This window comes from Oncorhynchus mykiss, chromosome 15 (genome assembly GCF_057628025.1).
Source record: "Oncorhynchus mykiss isolate SJ-2025 chromosome 15, ASM5762802v1, whole genome shotgun sequence".
Classification (NCBI taxonomy): Eukaryota; Metazoa; Chordata; class Actinopteri; order Salmoniformes; family Salmonidae; genus Oncorhynchus; species Oncorhynchus mykiss.
Window position 1 is genome coordinate 27,384,161 of NC_143036.1, and position 23,495 is coordinate 27,407,655.

The 23,495-nt window shown below is 45.1% G+C and overlaps 1 protein-coding gene across 13 annotated transcripts in view; it reads left to right on the top strand.

Annotated features, from left to right (window-relative positions):
• The window catches only part of LOC110489893 (dnaJ homolog subfamily C member 13), a 53,097-nt gene that overhangs the window by 11,598 nt on the left and 18,004 nt on the right, over positions 1-23,495 (top strand). For 12 of the 13 annotated variants that reach the window (XR_016486626.1, XR_016486627.1, XR_016486624.1 and 9 more), the window contains exons 3-20: positions 8,184-8,259; positions 8,528-8,677; positions 14,551-14,592; positions 15,423-15,623; positions 16,904-17,110; positions 17,296-17,391; positions 17,725-17,816; positions 18,089-18,255; positions 18,481-18,560; positions 18,645-18,814; positions 19,695-19,794; positions 19,963-20,070; positions 20,206-20,361; positions 20,699-20,755; positions 20,858-20,979; positions 21,112-21,187; positions 21,566-21,661; positions 21,801-21,941. Coding sequence is in view for 9 of the 13 variants with exons in the window: in XM_090199705.1 (XP_090055831.1) it covers positions 8,184-8,259; positions 8,528-8,677; positions 14,551-14,592; positions 15,423-15,623; positions 16,904-17,110; positions 17,296-17,391; positions 17,725-17,816; positions 18,089-18,255; positions 18,481-18,560; positions 18,645-18,814; positions 19,695-19,794; positions 19,963-20,070; positions 20,206-20,361; positions 20,699-20,755; positions 20,858-20,979; positions 21,112-21,187; positions 21,566-21,661; positions 21,801-21,941 (2,137 nt within the window). In the remaining 4 variants the exon portion in view is untranslated. Of the gene's footprint in view, positions 1-8,183; positions 8,260-8,527; positions 8,678-14,550; positions 14,593-15,422; positions 15,624-16,903; positions 17,111-17,295; positions 17,392-17,724; positions 17,817-18,088; positions 18,256-18,480; positions 18,561-18,644; positions 18,815-19,055; positions 19,089-19,694; positions 19,795-19,962; positions 20,071-20,205; positions 20,362-20,698; positions 20,756-20,857; positions 20,980-21,111; positions 21,188-21,565; positions 21,662-21,800; positions 21,942-23,495 lie in introns of all 13 variants that reach the window. The other variant, XM_021562853.3, reaches the window with a different exon arrangement.

The following is a 23,495-nucleotide window of genomic DNA, read 5'->3' on the forward strand; positions in this document are numbered from 1 at the left end:
GCATCTTGTGCTTTCTCTCATATAAACTCCCTTTATTGGAGGGTAAAACCTTCATCTCTATTACATCCTGGTAACATAATCCACCATAACCACCCCCTGCCTGCCTTCCTCTGTCCCAGGCAACAGTGAGGAATTGTAAAGGAGGGAAGAGACATGGGTTCAGTCAATGGAAAGGCTCTTTCAGTGTGTGTTTGTACACAACAGTATGCGTGCGTGTATGTGCACTTGTGTGTACAGACTGTAGACAATTGATTTTCCAGCTGGAGTCAATAGCTCAGTGCCTAAGTGCTTATCACGGCCTTGCTTTGCATTAGGCCTCAGTGCAACTCTATAAGCTGTGTGCAGCACAACAGCAGACTAGTGTGTTTTTATATACACCGTGTACTTTACCCTCTGTGGCGGACAGTCCCGTCAGGTGAGGCTGATTCCTGGCTAAAGTCTCACTCGGGTTAATAGGCATACTGCATACTTTACTGTAGTTATCTATTGATGGAAATAAATCTTGGCCTTGGAATTCACCTCTTGTTCAGAATATCTTCTGGGTTTAGCTGTGGTACGGCTTTCGAGGAAATCTAGCCGGCTGGACTGAGTTTCAGTGGAAGACCTTCAAACCGAACTGCAAACGTCGGGGGGGGGGGGGGGGGGGGGTCTAGCCTTTACTGCCATCTCCAGTAATAATGACTAGTTTATCTATCTAGCCTATTGATTTGTAGCACTGCCAATTAAATGTTCCACTGTTTCTAATAACACTCGTATGAACTTTGATGCAGTGTCTCTATGATGATATAAAGCACTCAGGTCATGGCGGGAGAGACTGAACGATGACTGTTGTTGTGAGGAGCAGTATAGCATTCCTGCCCTGTACATGACACAATCTCTGACCCATGTAAATAGGCTATATGCTATGTGGAGTTTTCTGACCATGTAACCTGCCCAGGAAAACAACTGAGCCCCTAGTTAAAGCCTTTAACCTGGGCCCAGAATAAAAGAACAACCCTGGCCTTGGCTACTACCGTACCTGTCCTGGGCTGTTCCAAACTTAGACTGTGCTGGTGAGTGGCTGTGTCTGCCTGGAGGGGATGACAATTTAAACAGTCTTGTGAGGAGGTCGGGCCCAGCCACTAAGCAGCAAGGTCAAAGGGTACGAGGGTGCCTTTCGGAGCAGAGCAGGGGCCCTGCACTTAGAGCTCGGCGGGAGGGTGGAGTTGGCAAGGATGAAAGGAAAACAATGTGCTTGATGATGGTAGAGGAGGAGAGGGAGCTCAGTTTTGCTATTGGGATGCAGAGACTGTAGAATCCACCCAAATCTTGACTCTGATTACTCTCAATCTACCTCTGGGTTTCTATACTGATATCTGGGCACACTCAGGCATGAATAAAAGGCATTTTCTACCAGTTGTATCCACCTTGTTTCTCTTTACCTAGTGAAGCTGTGTGTGTGTGCACAGGGCTCAACGTCAGAATGTTTTGTGTTGAGGACAAAGGTGATTAGGAGGTACTGAAAGTGCTCCTTTCAGCTCACAGACTCCCTTCAGCTATTGAAGAGCGGCAACTCTGTGTGAATTCAAGGTCGACAAGCGTGACAGTCTTCTCCTGACAAAATGCCTATGCCTAAATGTGTGTAGGTAGAGATTGTAAGACGACAATAACGCCTGATAATAAGTAGTTGAAAATGTAGAGTCGGCTTGTTGAGCAAGGAAGTTTGCATGATTGTCGTCAGGCCGGTTCACCCTTCCTGTGTTGGGTCAGTCAGTCAGCTTCCACTGAATCTTTTGCTTCACTCATTCAGCACATTTAAAAGCATCAGCGTGACCACAGCATGGTTAGCAGTATGTTGGAAGATGTCCAGAAATAATCCCATCCATTCACTTTGTCCAATTTAACAGCCCAGGAAATAGGTTCTTTGGGGGTTAGCTTAACAACAGCTGAGCCTCACATCTGACTTCAGCTTGGTTTAGTTTTATAGTTCAGATCAGGGGTGCAGTTTAGCTGGAACTCTAAAGCCGGTCTGAGGTAGCTAGAGTGGGGGGGGGGAATATGGCAATTGTGATTATTGATTGCGTTTTTCATTCACGTTGGTGTAGACTTAGTTCCATGAGACATGGTTAAAACGTTAAGGTAGATTATTATGACTAATTAGGTTTCCCCTTTCATCTGTGATTTAGCTAACCAGTTAGCTAGCGATTGGCATTAGCGGCTAATGAATTTTGTAGGCACAGACCGCATGCTAACTAGCGTTTTGCAGAGAATAAGATACACAAACTAATAGTATAGCATAACAAAATGTGGATTTGGAAGCAAAGCAGAATGGTTTTCTCCATCTGGTTTAGAGAGATGTTGCTACTTGACAGCATGTTGACTACATGCAAGTGCCATTTGCGGAGTGGTCAATCCTCGAAGAACAACCTCCTTGAGTGGCAGGGGGCGGGGCTACAGGAGGTGTGTGTCTGGGAGTGGGGTACAGGTGAGAGAACTCACCAGCAAAAAAATCACAATTATAAACTGGGTGGTTTGAGCCCTGAATTCTAATTGGCTGAAAGCAATGGTATGTCAGACCATATACCACTGGTATGACAACCATTTATTTTTACTGTTCTAATTCCATTGGTAAACAGTTTATAATAGCAGTAAGGTACCTCAGGTTTGTGGTATATTGCCAATATACCACGACTAAGGGCTGTATCCAGGAACAGCCCTTAGCTGTGCTATATTGGCCATATACAACACCCCCTCTGCCTTATTGCTTAATTAAGATACAGAGTGAACTACAAAAGCGAACGTTACAAGCGACCTAGTGGAATGTTAAAATATCACAACCTCGTGAAGATTTGGATTCAATGAATTGTGTAGCCCTACCACACACAGACACACACACACACACTTACACTTAGTTTACAAAACATTAGGAACATCTGTGCTTTCCAGGACATGGTCTGACCAGGTGAAAGCTATGATCCGTTAATGAGGTCACTTGTTAAATCCACTTCAATCGGTGTAGATGGAGGGGAGGAGACAGGTTAAAGAAGGATTTCGAAGCCTTGAAACAAATCGAGATACGGCTTGTGTATGTGTGCTGTTCAGACGGTGAATGGGCAAGACTAAAGATGTAAGTGCCTTTGAATGGGGTATGGTAGTAACACAAGGCAGTAGGATACGAGTAAATGTTTGTTCCATAATGCAATTAGCGGGTCAACACTGTTGTCAAAAGGGCATCGCACATATGAGCAGTTTCAGGTGACAGATGAAAATATCCATTAGAAATCTAGAAAGAAGGGAGATCTAATATGCAATATTTTGCTAATATGACTAGGATTGTGCCTTTGGGTACTGGACAATGAAAGAAAGTTGATTTATATAAAATAATTGCTTCCACGGATATGGTCTGATTTTGGCTAGGCTACTTTGAAGCAGGGAAAACATGCCTCATAATATGAAGTAAAACATTCAGGTTTCAAACAATTTAAGAAAAAGTTTTCTAAATGCATACTGCCTCCAGCTCATTGCAAAGTGGTGTGTGACGCCCTGATGAAGCCTGTCTTCCGTTGCCTTTGTATTTTCTGTCTGAGATGCGATAGCAGCCACTCTCTTGCGGTCTGACAGAAGGCTCTGTATCTGTATGCAGTGCGTGAGTGATAAATAAGATGCATAACGAATATACTGTACATGCGCCGATTTAATTCCACAAAATGATGCAAATTAACATATAGACCGATAAGCATGATCAGTCAAATGTATGTATATCGACTGGTATTTCCATCAATGAAAGGCTAAAATGCATTATTTCACAATGGTATTTCTTCTCCAGGCTTTTCAATTTTTTTATCGGCCAAAAGTTGTCTATTACCGGCCAACGGAAACCCTGGGTAGTAGGTGCCAGGCGCACTAGTCTGTGTGTCAAACAAGTTTCCCCGTGTGTATCAAGAATGGTCCATCACCCAAAGGACATCCAGCCAACTTGACACAACTGTGGGAAGCATTGGAGTCAACATGGGCCAGCATCCCTGTGGAATGCTTTCAACACCTTGTAGAGTCCATGCCCTGACAAATTGAGGCTCTTCTGAGGGCAAAAGGGGGTGCAACTCAATATTAGGAAGATGTTCCTAATGTTTTTTACACTCTGTTTATAAACAGTCAGCTTTACAGTGACTGTCCTTTTCTACTTCCTCTGAATGTGGCATGTGGTTGCATTTCTCATAGATCTCGGGGGACACTTCCCTTGGCTTATACCACCGTCTCCCTCAGTGTCAGCTACTACTTGGTTTATGTATGTATTAGGAATGCAATGGTACAGTGGGCCCACAGTTCGGTATGTATCACGGTTTGTGAGTAACGGTACGGTTTTGGTATCTTTTTATATTTAAGAAAAAAAATAACACATCACCCTTTAAACAATGAGCTCTTTATTTTTGCCTATAGACAAATAAAACTTTCCAGTCAGAAAAATGGCAGCAGGACTGAGTAGGCCTGGTTTCTGTCTCTACTATATGAAATAAAAGGGAGGAAAAACATTTTAAAATGAAAAGTGCTTGTTAGCTTTGACAACCTGTAGCTCTTAATCACCCAATCCAGTACATAGTGAACCGTCACAGTGAGGTAGCTTTGAGTTGCTCTGGAGGGCCTACTATCAGTGGAGAGAGCTAGATAGGGTGTCTGTGTCAATTTGTTTTCATTTCTCTCCGTGATGTTTCACAGAGTTTGGGCATTGCTTGGCTGCTGAAATGTGTGCGGGAGGGGACGTTGTAACCCGGCAAATTTTTTTTTTCATCCGGTGACGAAATCCCCAGTCAGTAACCACCGAATAGGGCGGTAAATCTTTGGCTTTGAATACTCCCACTGCGTTCGTTAATTCTTAGTTTTTCTGAATTTGTCGCAAATTGTTGTTGGAAGGCAGCAGCGAGAGATTGTGTTTTTGCAAACGAGTTGACTCTCCTTGCTCCAGCTCCACCTGCAAGGGATACGGCCTGGTGATGTAAATGACACATCATGTTAGAAGTGTTTCCACTCGAGTAGCCGACAGTGGCAAAGCAATGCTTCTTACCCTCGTCATTGTATTGAATGCTGAATTCAAAATGTTCCCACACAGCTGATTTGAGAGGTCGGTGCCTCTTCAAATTTGCTTCCCTCTGTCTCGCTAGCGCTCGCCTTTGTCACGTCGGAGCTGAGATAATATTTGTTTTTAGTTTCCCATCTATTCATGGGGCCCCTTTAGTGAGGTTTCCAACTGAGATGTCATTACAAATCGTCCATTAGTTGTTTTAAGGGGGGGAGGTGGGAGGGGGTTGCGGCATGTACATTTTGAGACATTGCTGTGGAGTAAAGTTTGCCACAAGCTGCTCGTCTGGTTCTATGGATCTGAATGTACAATGTGTGTGTAGTCTGCAGCGCAATTGGCACGTTTTGGAAATGATAGGAAAATGACAGGCATACCGTAATTCCGCGGTTCAAGTGTGCGTATTGAACCGTGGGTGCGTACCGAATGGTTCGATAACATGCTGTGTACCGTTACATCCCTAGACTATGGATGGATGGATGGTTATTCAGTTCCAGTGACAAAACACGATCAGTTTTTCAGCGCTCCACTCATCCGTATTGGTACAGAATAAACGTCTGCCTCTGAAAATAGCACCATATTCCCCTCATCGCGCATAGGGCTCTGGTCAAAAGTAGTGCACTAGGGAATAGGGTGCCATTTTGGATGTACACAAGTTCCCTGGTCCATTGGTCCCACTCTGTCCAGTGTCAAACTCCCCAGACGTAATAGGTATTTACAGTGCCTTGCGAAAGTATTCGGCCCCCTTGAACTTTGCGACCTTTTGCCACATTTCAGGCTTCAAACATAAAGATATAAAACTGTATTTTTTGTGAAGAATCAACAACAAGTGGGACACAATCATGAAGTGGAATGACATTTATTGGATATTTCAAACTTTTTTAACAAATCAAAAACTGAAAAATTGGGCGTGCAAAATTATTCAGCCCCCTTAAGTTAATACTTTGTAGCGCCACCTTTTGCTGCGATTACAGCTGTAAGTCGCTTGGGGTATGTCTCTATCAGTTTTGCACATCGAGAGACTGAATTTTTTCCCCATTCCTCCTTGCAAAACAGCTCGAGCTCAGTGAGGTTGGATGGAGAGCATTTGTGAACAGCAGTTTTCAGTTCTTTCCACAGATTCTCGATTGGATTCAGGTCTGGACTTTGACTTGGCCATTCTAACACCTGGATATGTTTATTTTTGAACCATTCCATTGTAGATTTTGCTTTATGTTTTGGATCATTGTCTTGTTGGAAGACAAATCTCCGTCCCAGTCTCAGGTCTTTTGCAGACTCCATCAGGTTTTCTTCCAGAATGGTCCTGTATTTGGCTCCATCCATCTTCCCATCAATTTTAACCATCTTCCCTGTCCCTGCTGAAGAAAAGCAGGCCCAAACCATGATGCTGCCACCACCATGTTTGACAGTGGGGATGGTGTGTTCAGAGTGATGAGCTGTGTTGCTTTTACGCCAAACATAACGTTTTGCATTGTTGCCAAAAAGTTCAATTTTGGTTTCATCTGACCAGAGCACCTTCTTCCACATGTTTGGTGTGTCTCCCAGGTGGCTTGTGGCAAACTTTAAACGACACTTTTTATGGATATCTTTAAGAAATGGCTTTCTTCTTGCCACTCTTCCATAAAGGCCAGATTTGTGCAATATACGACTGATTGTTGTCTTATGGACAGAGTCTCCCACCTCTGCTGTAGATCTCTGCAGTTCATCCAGAGTGATCATGGGCCTCTTGGCTGCATCTCTGATCAGTCTTCTCCTTGTATGAGCTGAAAGTTTAGAGGGACGGCCAGGTCTTGGTAGATTTGCAGTGGTCTGATACTCCTTCGATTTCAATATTATCGCTTGCACAGTGCTCCGTGGGATGTTTAAAGCTTGGGAAATCTTTTTGTATCCAAATCCGGCTTTAAACTTCTTCACAACAGTATCTCGGACCTGCCTGGTGTGTTCCTTGTTCTTCATGATGCTCTCTGTGCTTTTAACGGACCTCTGAGACTATCACAGTGCAGGTGCATTTATACGGAGACTTGATTACACACAGGTGGATTGTATTTATCGTCAGTAGTCATTTAGGTCAACATTGGATCATTCAGAGATCCTCACTGAACTTCTGGAGAGAGTTTGCTGCACTGAAAGTAAAGGGGCTGAATAATTTTGCACGGCCAATTTTTCAGTTTTTGATTTGTTAAAAAAGTTTGAAATATCCAATAAATGTCGTTCCACCTCATGATTGTGTCCCACTTGTTGTTGATTCTTCACAAAAAAATACAGTTTAAATCTTTATGTTTGAAGCCTGAAATGTGGCAAAAGGTCGCAAAGTTCAAGGGGGCCGAATACTTTCGCAAGGCACTGTATTTCGCCATGGTTATTTCCAGCTCGGTAGGTAATTTGTGGAGCGTTGACTAACGGGGAACAATGTTAGCATCATTTTATCAATGCTAATGGAATTCACAAGCCAAGCCAATGCTAAGCTAATCTTTGTCACTTCAGAAATACCACCACTTAGGCTACAGCAAGGGCAATCATGTCCACCACATCCCTCACTGCAGTTCTCCACAGTCCACTCCGCACGGATTGTCTGCATTCCAAATGGCACCGTATTACCTAGGTGCTGGCACAATGACCGTATAATTGTGCAACTGACGATTATGGATGAACATCGTCATGAAAATAAAATAACTGTCAAAACCGTAAAAAAAGTGTATGTATTTTATATGAATATATATATTTATTTGTTTTATTTATTTGTATGTATTTATTTGTTTTTTGTGTGGTGCGAACAGCTGACTGCAGACAGGAAGGCCTAGCAAAGGTGTGGTTGAGTCAGTTTCCGCGGTAACATTGACTCTACAACCACTCTGGTTGCCTTGAGTTCATTTGCAGAACAATAACAGTCATCTAAAAGTCCATGACTGTTACGGCCCTGCTATTACCTTTATACCGCTCCACCTTTGACCAGGGCCCATAAGTCTCTGCCTCTGGTCAAATGTAATACACTATGTAGGGAATTGGGTACCATTTTGAGGTGCAGACATTGTTTTGAGTGTTAAGCTACCTCCTGTGTCTTGTAGATCCTTGTATATCAAATGTTATGTAAGTAGGTATCGGACTTACTGAGCTCCCCTCTTCTCTGTTCCAGGTACAAACGAGTCTTCTCCGTGGGCACTCATGGCATTACCACGTACAACCCCACCACGCTCGAAGTCACAAACCAGGTCAGGGGACTCCTCTTTAATCCCGTCACGTTTCCTCAGTCTGAGTCATGTGACATTGTCTATGTGATGAGTACCATTATGTGATGACTGTCAACATATTTTTTTCTGTTTAGTCCTAAATATCCCAGTGGTTATGGTTTTGTTCAGCATATCCCCTGTCACCAAGTTGATGAACATCTATGAACTGTCATTTTCACTGTTATGGAATGTGACTTGTTGACACGTGACATGTTGGTCTCTCTGTCTCACTCTCTGTGGTGCCCTGTAGTGGCCATACGGGGACATCTGTGGCATCACCCCGGTGGGAAAGGGCCAGGGCACCGAGTTCAACCTCACATTCCGTAAGGGCAGTGGCAAAAAGTCTGAAACGCTCAAGTTCTCCACAGAGCACCGGACAGAGCTGCTCACAGAGGCACTGGTGAGAGAACACACCATTGGTTCTGGAAGGATATACTTTAATAAATACCTAAGGAGCTTGGTTTAACTGCTTTACCTCATTACAACCCAAATATAAGCTTTTTTTTCATTGATTGTTTGTAAACCATAGAATTTTAAGAATAACATTGTATAACTTAAACATGGCTCAAGCTAGCATTTTGATATCATGGGTGGTCTGTCCATAGTGCCATCTATACATTGAGAGGGGTTACATTTCTTAAGCCCCACCCCCTCAGCTGTTTTCCCCAAAAAGTGGTGGGATGACTGCTTAGTAGTTCTTTGAATCCCAGATTGCCATTTTTTTTAGTATGTTGTACTGGGAACTACACTCACCTCACACCACCAGAACCCATGTGTAGCATCAGCCATGATTTTTTTCATGAGAACGCTCAACACGTTAGCAACAGTGGCCGACTGTTGGCCGCTTTAGAAACACCGTCGCATATAATAAAATTAGGGCTGTCACATGATACAAATCATTAATGGCATTACTTAATTGCGATTTAATCACAAATCAAGTTTGGCCCTGAAGAAAATATTTTTCCATTTAAAAAGCAGTGCATTGAGTTACAGGCATACTATTCTTTGATTGTAAGGGATGGAAAACACTTATCAGAATGTTTTAGTAGCATGTTCTAAATGAGTGTGAGTATAGGAATAAATAACTGGCGCTATGGATACAAAGAGCTTTTAAACTTGTCTAACAATGTTAGGAAAACACTAACCATCTGTACTGTTTAGATAACTACACTCCCTCTCTTTTCTAAGCTAGCAATCCATTTTTCTGTTTTTTTTTTTTTTACTTTGCTGCATTTCAATCCGCCATTTGACGGCCTTCTGCAGTGGAAGGTGGCAGAGCTACAGCGGTGTTCGTCAGACCAGGAGATTTCCTGACAATTGGTCTCAAGAAAACCTCTATAGTGTCTGAATGGTTTTGACTCCTCTCCTCTATGGTTTTGACTCTCACACACACACTCACGAAAACAATGTTCTTCGTTTTGCTTTTTGACCCCCCCCCCCCCCCCCCCCCTGGAGTTGATACTGACGATCTGCCAACTTCTGTTTGTGGAGTCCGAAAGCTTGGGCTGCAATCAATCAATCGATCAAATGTATTTATAAAGCCCTTTTTACATCAGAAGATGTCACAACGTGCTGTACAGAAGCCCGCCTAGAACCCCAAACAGCAAGCGATGTAGAAGCATGGTGGCTAGGAATAACTGCCTAGAAAGGCAGAAACCTAGAGAGGAACCAGGCTCTGAGGAGTGGCCAGTCCTCTTCCGGCTGTGCCGAGTGGAGGTTATAAGAGTACATGGCCATTAAGGACAGATTGTTCTTCAAGATGTTCAAATGTTCATATATGACCAACCCGGTCAAAAATAATCACAGTGGTTGTAGAGGGTGCAACAGGTCAGTACCTCAGGAGTCAGTTGGCTTTTCATAAGCAAGCATTGAAGTCGAGACAGCAGGTGTGGTAGAGAGAGAATCGAAAACAGCCGTTCCAGGACAAAGGTAGCAACTGAAACAGCAGCAAGACTGGGGGCAGCCAGGAGTCATCAGGCCAGGTAGTCCTGAGGCATGGTCCTAGTGCTCAGGTCCTCCAGGAGGGGGAGAGAATTAGAGGGAGCACACTTAAATTCACAAAGGACACTGGATAAGACAGGAGAATTACGCCAGATATAACGGACTGACCCTAGCACCCTGGCACTTAGACTATTGCAGCATAGATAATGGAGGCTGAAACTGGTGGGTCGGGGAACACTGTGGCCTCGTCCGATGATACCCCCCGGACTGGGCCAACCAGGCAGGATATAACCCCACCCACTTTGCCAAAGCACGTCCCCCACACCGCTAGAGGGATATCAACACACCACCAACTTAGTACCCTGAGACAAGACTAAGTATAGTCCACAAAGATCTCCGTCTCTACACGAGAGCGAGAGAGGGGGGGGGGGGGGGGGGGTGCAAAACTGGACAGAAAGATCATGTCTGTGACTCAACCCACTCAAGTGACGCACCCTTCCTAGGGACGGCATGTAAGCGCACTAGTAAGCCAGGGACTCAACCCCAGTAATAGGGTTAGAGGCAGAGAATACCAGTGGAGAGGCTACACACACTCATTTGACCGCTCTGTTGAAAGGGGAGACTCTCGCTAACATGTCCGTTGTTTTGCTCTAGGACGCTCACAAGAATAGTCTGAAGGTTGCCCAGCTACCAGTGTTTTTTTTATATTTTTTTATATGGAAGTAGTTTAGTGCCTATAAAAAGGGCTTAAATATGGTTGCAAAATGTTTTTATTTCCTGATCTTTATTATATCGCTCAGGTATACACTTCAAAACAAACGTATTTTTGAAACATGTTTTTCCATGTATGAATCTGTTATTCAATGCTGGTCTATGGGCTAATAGCAGTAAGGCCAAATTCAGTGTGTCATCCCCCAACAAAGTATTTATTATTTTATACCTAAAGTGGTTGTAAAATTCCAATTCAAAAGCTAAATAATCCTTGGTGTATGACCATCTTAAAACAATTCCATATCTTGTCTTAAAGAATCCCCCTTAGACTCCGGGGGGTTAAAATGCTCCGTGCGGTGAAGAAATGGAGGCGTGATTAACAGCATCAACTTTTTTTTGCCGATGAACATGTCAAGCGTTATTAACACGTTAAGTTTACAGCCCTAATTAAAAGCAATGAAATTGTCAAGAAGGTGCACACACACACACACACACACACACACACACACACACACACACACACACCTAAATTGCAGTGGCGGTGAAAAAACAAATAGCTGCAAAAACGCTCATTGTCTGAAAATGTAGCAAAAAATGATGGCGCTTGCAAGTTACAGGTCCCTTGTCACAGCCGGTTCTCACACCATGCAGAAAACAAAATGTGTTGATGACATTGGTATTCTGAGGAGGTGTAAGAGATTCTCTTTTTAATGAGCCTGATATTTCCCATAAGACTCAAGTTTCTCTTTCTAGTGAGTATATGCAAATTCGACCAGCATATTTTTCTCCACCTTTATTTTGACATGGAGTCATGCTGAGACTAAGTTCTCTTTTATAGATGAGCCATGTAATTACAAAACTATACACATCAGTACAATATGAAAAGCAGAACAGAGATACAAAACAGTCATAGAAAACAAACACATTCATCAATCAGCCGTCTGAAATGCCCTAGAGGCACCAAAAAAAACTAATCTTATTTAAATAACTTTGTAGAGACCGAAGGTATGTTTGACCGGGTTTTGAGACCGGGTATGTTAAGCTGTACAGTGCCTTCAGAAAGTATTCATACCCCTTGATTTATTCCGGATATTGTTGTTACAGATTGAATTAAATATAGCTTTTTTTCTCACCCATCTGCACACAATACCCCATGATGACAGAGTGAAAATGTTTTATACATTTTTGCAGATGTATAAAAAAAAATGAAATAGAAATATCTAATTTACGTTAGTATTCACATCCCTGAGTCAATACATTGTAGGAAATTTCCTACATTTCCATTTCCTACCTTTGGTAGGGATTACAGCTGTGAGTCTTTCTGGGTATGTCTCTAAGAACTTTGCACACCTGGATTGTACAATATTGATCCATTATTCTTCAAGCACTGTCAAATTGGTTGTTGATCATTTTGAGACAACAATTTTCACGTCTTTACCATAGAATTTCAAGCAGATTTGAGTCAAAACTGTAACTCGGCCACTCAGGAAAGTTCTGTTGTCTTGGTAAGCAACTCCAGAGTAGATTTGATCTTGTGTTTTAAATTGTCCTGCTGAAAGGTGAATTCATCTCCCAGTGTCTGGTGGGAAGCAGACTGAACCAAGTTTTCCTCTAGAATTTTACCTGTGCTTAGCTCCATTCTGATTCCCAGTCCTTAACGATTACACGGTACCCAAAACCTGGTGCAGCCACCACGATGCTTAAAAATATGGAAAGTGGTACTACTCAGTAATGTATTGGATTTGCCCCAAACATAACACTTTGCATTCAGGACAAAAAGTGAATTGCTTTGCCACATTTTTTTGCAATATTACTTTAGTGCCTTGTTGCAAACGGTACAGGCTTCCTCCTTCTCACTGTCAATAAGGGTAGTATTGTGGAGTAACTACAATGTTGTTGAGCCATCCTCAGTTTTCTCCTATCACAGCCATTAAACTCTAATGGTTTTAGTCACCATTGGCCTCATGGTGAAATCCCTGAGCGGTTTCCTTCCTTTCTGGCAACTGAGTTGGGAAGAACACCTGTATCTTTGTATTGACAGGGTGTATTGATACACCATCCAAAATGTAATGAATAACTTCACCATGCTCAAAGGGATATTCAATGTCATACTTTTTATTAATTGTTTACCCATCTACCAATAGGTGGGGCCTTTGCGAGGCATTAAAAAAACCTCCCTGGTATTTGTGGTTGAATCTGTGTTTTGAAAGGGCCTTACAGATAATTGTGTGGGGGTACAGAGAGATGAGGTAGTTATTAAAAAATCATGTTAAACACTATTATTACACAGAGTAATCTTAGTAATCAAGCAACTCAATTTCAATTGAATCCATTTTAAATACAGGCTGAAACAGAACAAAATGTGGAGAAAGTCCAGGGGTGTGAATACTTTCTGAAGGCGCTTGTGTGTCTAAATGTTATTAACAATGGAGTTTTTGTGAAAGACCTTTATAAACAAAAAGAGAGCAGTACATCAATCTGAGATGTCAAATATGGCCTACCTACTTTCTGATACAGAATGCCGTGATGTGTACAGAACCTGTCAGCCGTAATGAAGCCTAGTAGACTGTGATGAACTGCATCCGGTGGGTTGAGTGTGTTGGCAGCTGCATTAAATTAATGTTGCCGTAGACTAGGACCGGTAGGAACGTTGACTGAATGTTCTGCTTTCTATTGTTAAGCGAGATGCATTACCTGTTTCTATAGAAGAAACCCGAGTCGTCGATCCAGATGCCCGGGTAATTGTAAGCAGTTACACAGTCAATATGGGTACCATCCAAGGTACAGATGCTTAAAACAGTTGAAAAATGATTGTACGCCCTAGAAAACACACTTAATTTTTTATCCGCTTTCAATACTAGCTGGAGGGCAATCAAGGTTTTCTGTAAGGTGAGGATCAGAAAGAGCCTTGTCAACAGAATGGGCAACAGAATATACAACAGTATCGTCCGCAGACAAGTGGAGGTTACAATTTCTTCCAGACAAACCAATATTATTTATATAGATGGTAAAAAGTACAGGGCCCTAAAGTACAGTACGACATTGTGGGATATCAGTAAATCCCAGCAACAAATAAATGCATACAACCAGCATCTCAAATTTCTTGGGAACGGTCAAATTTAGACTACATGATGACGTGAATGTTGTTTTTACATAATTAGCCATTCCTCACCATTTTTTTCAATCTAAACTGAAGATATTGTAACCACAAATATTAATGTCCTTATCAGACACCGACTAATTCGGGCAAGTCTCTGTGAGAACCAATATATCAGGGCTTGCGTCCAGCACCCAGATATCAAGGCCAGTTTTTTTTTTTTTTTTTCTCAATCAAACTCTGTTTGTGTTCAACAGCCTAAGTCAACTTATTCAAAGGATCTCTCAATCACCTAACTTAAAAGGATACAGTGCTTCAGGAGGAATTTAAATGGATGGCAATGCATCACGGCTCGTATTCATAAAGTGTTGCAGAGATATAGTACTGCTGTTGGATCCGGTCCCCCCCCTGTCCACGTCATCTTCATTATGAGCTGGCTAAACGAGTCTTAGATCAGCACTCAGAAGTTTTATGAATACGGGCCCAGATTACATGTTTACTCTGATCTCCCATTCTCTCTGCAGAGATTCAGGACAGACTTCTCTGAGGGAAAGATAACTGGCAGGGTGAGTATTGAATGAGGTAAAGGAGTGAGGGAATGAAGACCTGAACAAAAGAGGGAAAGGAGACAGAATGCATGATCTCACTACAGAGGAGAATGGAATGATGTGAATGCCGACATGAACGAATGAATGAATAAAAGGTGGGGGAACAGAACAAATGGGTAAACAAACCCTGCACACACCGTAGGGCCATGTTGACTAGAGAGTAGGAGGAAGGGCAGAGTGGAGCAGACTCTATTTCTTCTTCCTGACTCGCTAATAATAGGATCTGTGTTCTCCCTCTCCTGCGCTGAAGCTGGTCTTGGAGACTCCCTGAGGGTTTTATTGTGTCTGTCCCAAATGGCATCATATTACCTATGTAGTGCGCTACTTTTGGTCGAAGGTAGTGCCCTATATAGGGAATAGGGTGCCATTTGGGACAGAGCCTCTGTCCGTGTTGTGTTTTCTCCTCCTTCAGCACAATCCCATTTCCTTGTGAGAGAGGGAGAGGTTGGAATAGAACAGCTGCTCACCTGCTCTCCTAAGGGTGACTTCCATCTACAGCACAGATCGATACAACTTCCTTTCATCGAAGAGGAGCACAATGGATGTGTCCCAAATGGCTCCCTATATAGTGCACTACTTTTGACCAGGGCCCTATGGATCTCTATTGTGTTTTCTAAGCATTATCATTACCTAGCTCTGGTCCATGGCATTACTGTACGTGCGGCTTGCCGACGTTGCGCACGTAATGCCCCGGGACCAGAGCTAGGCGTGATAATGCTTAGAGCTGTATCATGCAGTGATGCTACAGGTTTTGTCCACTTTGTTAACATGGGTGTCCCTCCCGTCAGCGCTACAACTGTTACAAGCACCACTGGAGCGACACGCGGAAGTCGGTGAGCCTGGAGGTGACCCCGGGGGGCATCGACCAGATCGATCCCCAGACCAACCGGGTGGTGTGCTCCTACGACTACCGCTCCGTGGAGGGCTTCGCAGAGGTCAACGACTACCAGGGGGGCTTCTGCATCCTCTATGGGGGCTTCAGCCGCCTGGTACGTACCCAGGGGAGAGGGTAGTGTGTGTTTACGTGTCTTTGTGTGTGTCTGTCTCGAAACCAGGGCTCTCAGCCCTGTTCCTGGACAGCTACTGTCCTGTAGGTTTTCATTCCAGCCGTAATCTAGCGCACCTGTTTCTAATAATTACTGGATGATAAGCTGAATCGGGTAAGTTACAACGGGTTGGAACGAAAACCTACAGGACAGTAGCTGTCCAGGAACAGGGTGGGAGAGCCCTGTGTTGTGTGAAAATCTTTCCAGCGTGAAATAGTTCCCAGATTTGTCTTGCGATTGTGAGGTCATGTTGTAAAAATGTTGAGTCAATAATGGCTGAGCTCCTGCAGATGTTTTTCACACCCCCTCACCCTTGATTTGGCTAGCTAACTAGTGTAATTAGCTGTAAACTGGGTGAGATGGTTTGTTCTCAGAGGTTTGCAGTTTTAACTTGTTTGTATAGCTAGCGTACAAATATATGCACCGTCAATCGGAAACGTAGCGCAATCGCAAAAAATCTCTCCTCACATCAAACCTCAGCACTTTGATGCGCGAGTCCAGGTATTTATATGTATTATTTATAGGTATCTATATACCTCACGCCTCAACAAGCTTCTGATTGGTCAGTCAATACTCCTGGTCACCATTTTATTTGGCAGATGTGTGACACAAATGCGCATGCTCACAGAACAGTTTTTCAAGGTCAAGGGAGGGTGTGACAAACATCCGCACGAGAAAGAGACGAGCTCAGCCCTCCCCATAAAGAGACGAGCTCAGCCCTCCCCGTAAAGAGACGAGCTCAGCCCTCCCCGTAAAGAGACGAGCTCAGCCCTCCCCGTAAAGAGACGAGCTCAGCCCTCCCCGTAAAGAGACGAGCTCAGCCCTCCCCATAAAGAGACGAGCTCAGCCCTCCCCATAAAGAGACGAGCTCAGCCCTCCCCATAAAGAGACGAGCTCAGCCCTCCCCATAAAGAGACGAGCATGCAATTATACAACTGGGAACCGTTTCACGCTGGGCTGGTTTTTACATGACACCTTGCTCTAAAGGTTTGCTTGTCTGTGTGCAAATGTGTTTATGCCCTTGAGAAATTCTACTGTCTAGGACGGATTCACCATTTGTATTGCACACCCACCCCTTCCCATCCCTCTCTCTCTCTCCACCTTTCCTATTGCCTCTCTCTGTCCTTACTTTCCTCTCTCTACCTTCCTATCCCTCCCTCTCTTACCTCTCTTACTTATCGCTCTCCCCTCCTCTCTCCCTCCCCCTCCCTCTCCCCCTTCAGCACCTGTTTGCGTCAGAGCACCGGGACGAGATCATCAAAAGCGCCATTGAGCACGCGGGCAACTTCATCGGCATCACGCTGCGGCTGCGAAAGGACCCTCTGACCTTTGAGAACTTTGTGACGGACCGACTCGGGAAGTACGGCTCAGACGAGTCCATCACCTCCCTGGCTGAGTTTGTGGTGCAGAAGATCTCCCCACGCCACTCGGTCAGAATCGCTCCTATCCCTATCGCGCCATCCATTACTTTTATAAATGTCCTGTTTAGTGTTTACCTTTTTATGAGGATGCAATTTTTTTTAAATTAGAATATTGAGATGAACATTTTATTTGTGGTCAACTGGCCCTTTATAGACTTGAGACTAACTTCTTCTGTGCTGTTTGTCCCTGACAGGAGCCCGTCAAGAGGATCCTGTGCCTGACAGAGACATGTCTGGTGGAGAGAGATCCAGCTTCCTACAACATAGTCACCATCAAGCCCTTTGGAGAGGTGGGTGGCTGCAACAACTCCGACATAAACACTGGGGCTGACTCATAGAATTGGTAGATGAATTTTCCATGGCGTGTTAAAATGCTTCTACACCTGTGGTGCTTGCTGTTTGAGGCTGGGTTTCTCTACAGCACTTTGGGACATCAGCTGATGTAAGAAGGGCTATATAAATACATTTGATTGATTTCAGAGCTGTCCTATCCATTCTATTTCTATGGCCCGGCCTCTGCCTCAGGCTCTGTTAAATGCCATGTTTGTCTTTTTCAAATAAATTTGACTGAAGCTCTGTTTTTTTCAATTGTCATCTGGGGGAAATGCTGTGTGTATCTGCAGGTGTTTGCTCTCATCTGCGATGCGGAGAACCCCCAGGTGTTCACCATAGAGTTCATCAGAGGCCAGATCAGGAAGTACTGCTCCACAGACAGGTACAGTGAAACACAGCTCTTATTGTACACATGCAGTATCATGAATGCCATATTTTCCCTCTTCCTTCCACACTTTCTTTTTCTTTTTACACCAAATCTATCGGTCTCAGTCTACGCTCTGCTGTTCTTCATTTGTTCATATGTGTTGTATTTAACCCATCCCACATCTCTCTTGTTTGAAAATGTGTGTATTTGTGGGTCATATCTGTATCCCTAGCGCCTCCATCTTATTGATCGGACTCTGACGTGTGTGTGTGTGTGTGTGTGTTTAGGGACTCCCTGATGGCCAGCCTGCTGGACGGGGTGCGTGCGTCGGGTAACAGGGACGTGTGTGTGAAGATGGCCCCCACCCAGCGGGGCCAGCGCTGGGGCCTACTGAGCATGCCTGTGGATGAGGAAGTGGAGAGCCTGCACCTCAAATTTCTGGCAACACCCCCTAGTGAGTAACACCTTTCACGGGTGTATTCATTAAGCACCAAACGGAAGCAAACAGAATGCAAGAGGGAGGGACTATTTGAACTTGTCCAATAAGAAATGTTTTTCTACAGTGTGCCCTAATGCATACAACCCAGATTTTGTATCAGTGACCTTTAATGGCCAGTTTAATATTGTATGTCTAAAGGACTGAGGGTTTGACCATGAGTCCCTGTCTTGTCTCCCTCAGATGGAAACTTTGCAGACGCGGTGTTCAGATTCAACGCTAACGTATCTTACAGTGGTGTGCTGCACGCCGTCACCCAAGATGTAAGTGTGTTCAAACCTACCAAACGACTGTGTGTGTGTGTGTTACGCTATCTTTAACATTCCTCTCCTCTTCCGGTCTCTCAGGGTCTGTTTTCGGAGAACAAGGAGAAGCTGATAAGCAATGCTGTCTTGGCCCTGCTGTCACAGGAGTGTGAGCTGCCGGGCCCCAACGCCGAGCTGGAGAGCCACTTCCAGGCACTCCGACGCCTAGTGGCCTCCAAGGCCGGCTTCCAGGCATTCACACAGCTTCCCAAGTAAGGCCTCGACACACACACACACTGCTGCCCCTTCTTCCTGAATTCCCTCTCTCCCTTCACTACCCTCTCTCCCTTCAAAGCTCTGACTATTTGTGCTTTTCACCTCTTCTGCTACGTTCTCCCAGTCCTTCCGCTCCTCCCTCCACCCCCCTCTCCTACTGATAGTTGTTGCTATGCAGTATTGTGTAGTAGTGTGGTGGTAAGTGTGTAGGTAACAGACGTACTCTGTCATTCCAAGGTCTGGTCAAGGGTCTGGATTCACAGATGGAACGTAAATATGAATCCATACATCTCAGTCTGCCCTCTCTGTCTAATTTCCATGTCCTACCTGTCTTCCCTGTCTGTATGCCCTCGGTCTGTCTATGCGCTCTCTAGCTCTGTCTGCCTGCCTTCTAAGACTGACTGCGTCTGTCTGTCTGGCTCAGATTGTTCGCTTGTCTCCGTCTGTCTGTTCTCCTTTAATCTGTCTACTACTCTCCTTTCATGTGTCGCACACCGGGAGATCAAAAGAGAGGTGACGTCCATCTCTCTTCTCCGCCTCTGTCTGTGTGTGTGTGTGTGTGCCTCTCTCTTTCTGTCTCTCTTTCTCTCTCTCGATCTGTCTCTCATGTATCCAGGACGCTGTCTGTCTCTTCTCTGGGGTCACTGAGATGTATGAGAGGATTTCCATTCTTTGTTCCTGTATAGTTGAGAATGAACCCCCCCCAGACCCTTTTAAAATGATATTTGTAGACCAGAGATGTCATTAAAAATGTCTGTCTGCGTTTTTTAATTTCCAGTCTCAATGAGCTGCCCCTTGTCTCCATATCATGTCATATCATGTCAATGAAGTGAATGAGTCTTTGTCTTGTTTAATCTGTGTGTGTGTGTGTTGCAGGTTCCGGGAGAAGTTGGGGGTGAAGACGGTGAAGGCTCTGAAGAGGAACAACAACGGAGTGACACATGCCGCCATAGACATGCTCTGTGCTCTTATGTGTGTAAGTACCATTTGCATTCCCCTGAGCAAAAAGTTCACACACACACAGACCATCTAACACACACTTCTGGTGTTTACGCCATGACACTACAGATAACGTGACTGCCGCTGGTAATGCAAAATTTCTATTTACTATTTTCTAAATGGCAATTATCTGCATCCTTTCCAGCCGATGCATGATGACTATGACCTGCGACAGGAGCAACTGAACAAGGCCTCTCTGATGTCCTCCAAGAAGTTCCTGGAGAACCTTCTGGAGAAGTTCGTCAGCAACGTGGTACGTGTTTCAGCCTCTGATTTTTTTTTTACCTTTTGATATTGGTGCTGAAACCTGGGAGCGAAACCAAAAGAAGCCATCTATTTTCTTTAACAACTATTTTTTTTCTTCTATATCCTCCCTCTCTCCCTGCAGGACCACGGCACGGGGGCGCTGGTGATCAGCTCGCTGCTGGACTTCCTGACCTTTGCCCTGTGCGCCCCCTACAGCGAGACCAGCGAGGGACAGCAGTTTGACATGCTGCTGGAGATGGTGGCCTCCAACGGACGCACCCTCTTCAAACTCTTCCAGGTAGCTAGGTGGGGTGAGAGAAAGGTAGTCTGGAATCCATAACTGATATGCTCTGTTTCAGTTTGGGTTCCAGGCTAAGAATAAGAGAAATGGGAATGTTTAAAAAAAAATATTATATATATATATATTCTTTTCACTACAAGGAAGGAAGAAAAACACTTAAGTAAAAGGTGATGTTGGGTTAAACTAAAAGATGGAGGACAATTTGAAAAGAAGAAATAGCGTTGTCAAACCGTTTTTGCCTGACATGCTCTGTATACAGTATAAGGTATGTGTGACGATCTGTTTTGATGGGATTCATTTAACATTGTCTCAGTGAGTTGTTGTTGTTTTTCAGCACCCCTCTATGGCCATTGTGAAGGGAGCGGGCCTGGTGATGAAGGCCATCATTGAGGTGAGTTCAGGGGGGGGGTAGCAGGTCTTAATATGATGACAAACAGGATAATTGTGATTATATTGGCGATGATCAACAATAAATGACTGTTTTGTTTATTAGGAGGGGGATAAGGAGATAGCCACTAAGATGCAGGAACTGGCTCTGAGTGAGGGAGCCCTGCCCAGACACCTGCACACCTCCATGTTCACCATCAGCTCAGACCAGAGGATGCTCACCAACAGGTAAAGGACCAAGGGTTCAAGTCTCCCATGACGTCCATGCGTGATTTACTCAAACGTCCACATTACTTATCCCTATTCCAAGTTAGGATTCTGACAAATTCACTCATGGTTTTTAAACTGTTCCTTCCACAGGCAGCTGAGTCGTCACCTGGTGGGCTTGTGGACAGCAGAGAACCCCATCGCCATGAGCCTCCTCAAGAGAATACTGGTTAGGCTCCCGACAGGTGTTCAGTAGGGCTGTGACGATACCAATGGAGCAATCTTTTTGACCGTGGCGCAAATGAAAACACAAAGCAGACCGAACTCTTTAGTCCTTTTTAAAACCTGCTGTATGTAAAATATTGTGTGCTCTAGCTTGGAAAATAAATGCATGTGACTGGATGACAACATAATGTTTGTTTCCAACATAAATCTGCTTTGTGTTTGGTTTCCTCGCCACGATGGTAAGGAGTATGGCGATACTGCTATCGTCCCAGCCCGAGTGTTCAGGCAATTCACTTGTGTACCATCCATATGGTTAAGAGGCAGGGGATTTGATAGTGTACAATCTCTCTCTCTCTTTGTCTCTCCATCTCTCTCCCCTCAGCCGACGGGGCTGCTGGCGTACCTGGACAGCCCTGATGCCGTCCCGGAGAAAGACGTGGACAGGATGCACATCCGGGACAATGTCAAAATCGCCACGGTAACCTGCAGCGGAGACGATAGCGACGTTCCCCTTTACCAGCTCCGTACACTGTTGTGGTACCTTTAGACATTAATGTATGCTTGGATGTTTTTTAAAAACGTTTACTCACCGGCCTTTTCGTGTCTCATCCTTACAGGACCAATTTGGTCAGCAAAAGGTGCCCGACTGGCAGCGGGTGGCGGGAAAGGCAGCCAAAGAGGTGGAGAAGTTTGCCAAGGAGAAGGCCGACATCGTGCTAATGCACTGGAGGGACAAAATGGGTATCGCCCAGAAGGAGGTGAGGAGGGACTCACTGCTCGCTTTTCTCCCCCTATTCAGGGGCTTCATTCTGGGCCAGTAGCACTAATGGCAATGCCCTCATTCAGACTCCTCTGGCTCTTGCTCCTCCTGCTGGCGCAGAGCGGTGTTGCAGGCTCTACTGCTTACATAGCCGTCTGCTGGACTGGTCCAGTTACTTTAGTACCAGTTAGCATGGCTAGCATTGCTATCACCCAGCAACTTTGCCATGGGAGAGACACTCTGGGAACCAGTGTGTTCTGAACCAGATTCTAACAAATCTTCTTTGTTGTTTTGGACACTGCTGAACAGATATGCGCTGCTTGCTTTGTGTGTGCGTCTGCCCTCATTTGTCTGCGTCAGCGAGATCTTGGTGAAGTGTAGTATTGCTGGGATGTTGATGTTAAAACTCTTTGGTGCTGTTACGACTTCTACTTAGAGAGTGTATGAATGATGCCACTGAGTAAAGTTCTGTGCAATATGGTGACGGAATGAAACGCAAGCATTTACAGTGTGTCGCAAAGACGGTGAATGCGAGATGTCTTGTTTAAAGGACCATTTGACCGGGTCTGTTTATTAACAGTAAACACTCTCTGCCCTCTTCTCTTCTACGGGGCCTACAGCTGCCTCTCTGCCCCCTTCTCCTCTCTTCTACGGGGCCTACAGCTGTCTCTCTGCCCTCTTCTCCTCTCTTCTACGGGGCCTACAGCTGCCTCTCTGCCCCCTTCTCCTCTCTTCTACGGGGCCTACAGCTGCCTCTCTGCCCCCTTCTCCTCTCTTCTACGGGGCCTACAGCTGCCTCTCTGCCCCCTTCTCCTCTCTTCTACGGGGCCTACAGCTGCCTCTCTGCCCCCTTCTCCTCTCTTCTACGGGGCCTACAGCTGCCTCTGCCCCCTTCTCCTCTCTTCTACGGGGCCTACATCTGCCTCTCTGCCCTCTTCTCCTCTCTTCTACGGGGCCTACAGCTGCCTCTCTGCCCTCTTCTCCTCTCTTCTACGGGGCCTACAGCTGCCTCTCTGCCCTCTTCTCCTCTCTTCTACGGGGCCTACAGCTGCCTCTCTGCCCTCTTCTCCTCTCTTCTACGGGGCCTACAGCTGCCTCTCTGCCCTCTTCTCCTCTCTTCTACGGGGCCTACAGCTGCCTCTCTGCCCTCTTCTACGGGGCCTACAGCTGCCTCTCTGCCCTCTTCTCCTCTCTTCTACGGGGCCTACAGCTGCCTCTCTGCCCTCTTCTCCTCTCTTCTACGGGGCCTACAGCTGCCTCTCTGCCCTCTTCTCCTCTCTTCTACGGGGCCTACAGCTGCCTCTCTGCCCTCTTCTCCTCTCTTCTACGGGGCCTACAGCTGCCTCTCTGCCCTCTTCTCCTCTCTTCTACGGGGCCTACAGCTGCCTCTCTGCCCTCTTCTCCTCTCTTCTACGGGGCCTACAGCTGCCTCTCTGCTTTAGCGCACAACTTTAGTCATATCTCCTGGGCCACAACGCTGCCACAAACCAAAGTTCACCTATACTTTGTGGCTGTCACTGGGTTAGTACCAAGATAAACAGAAACTTGTTAG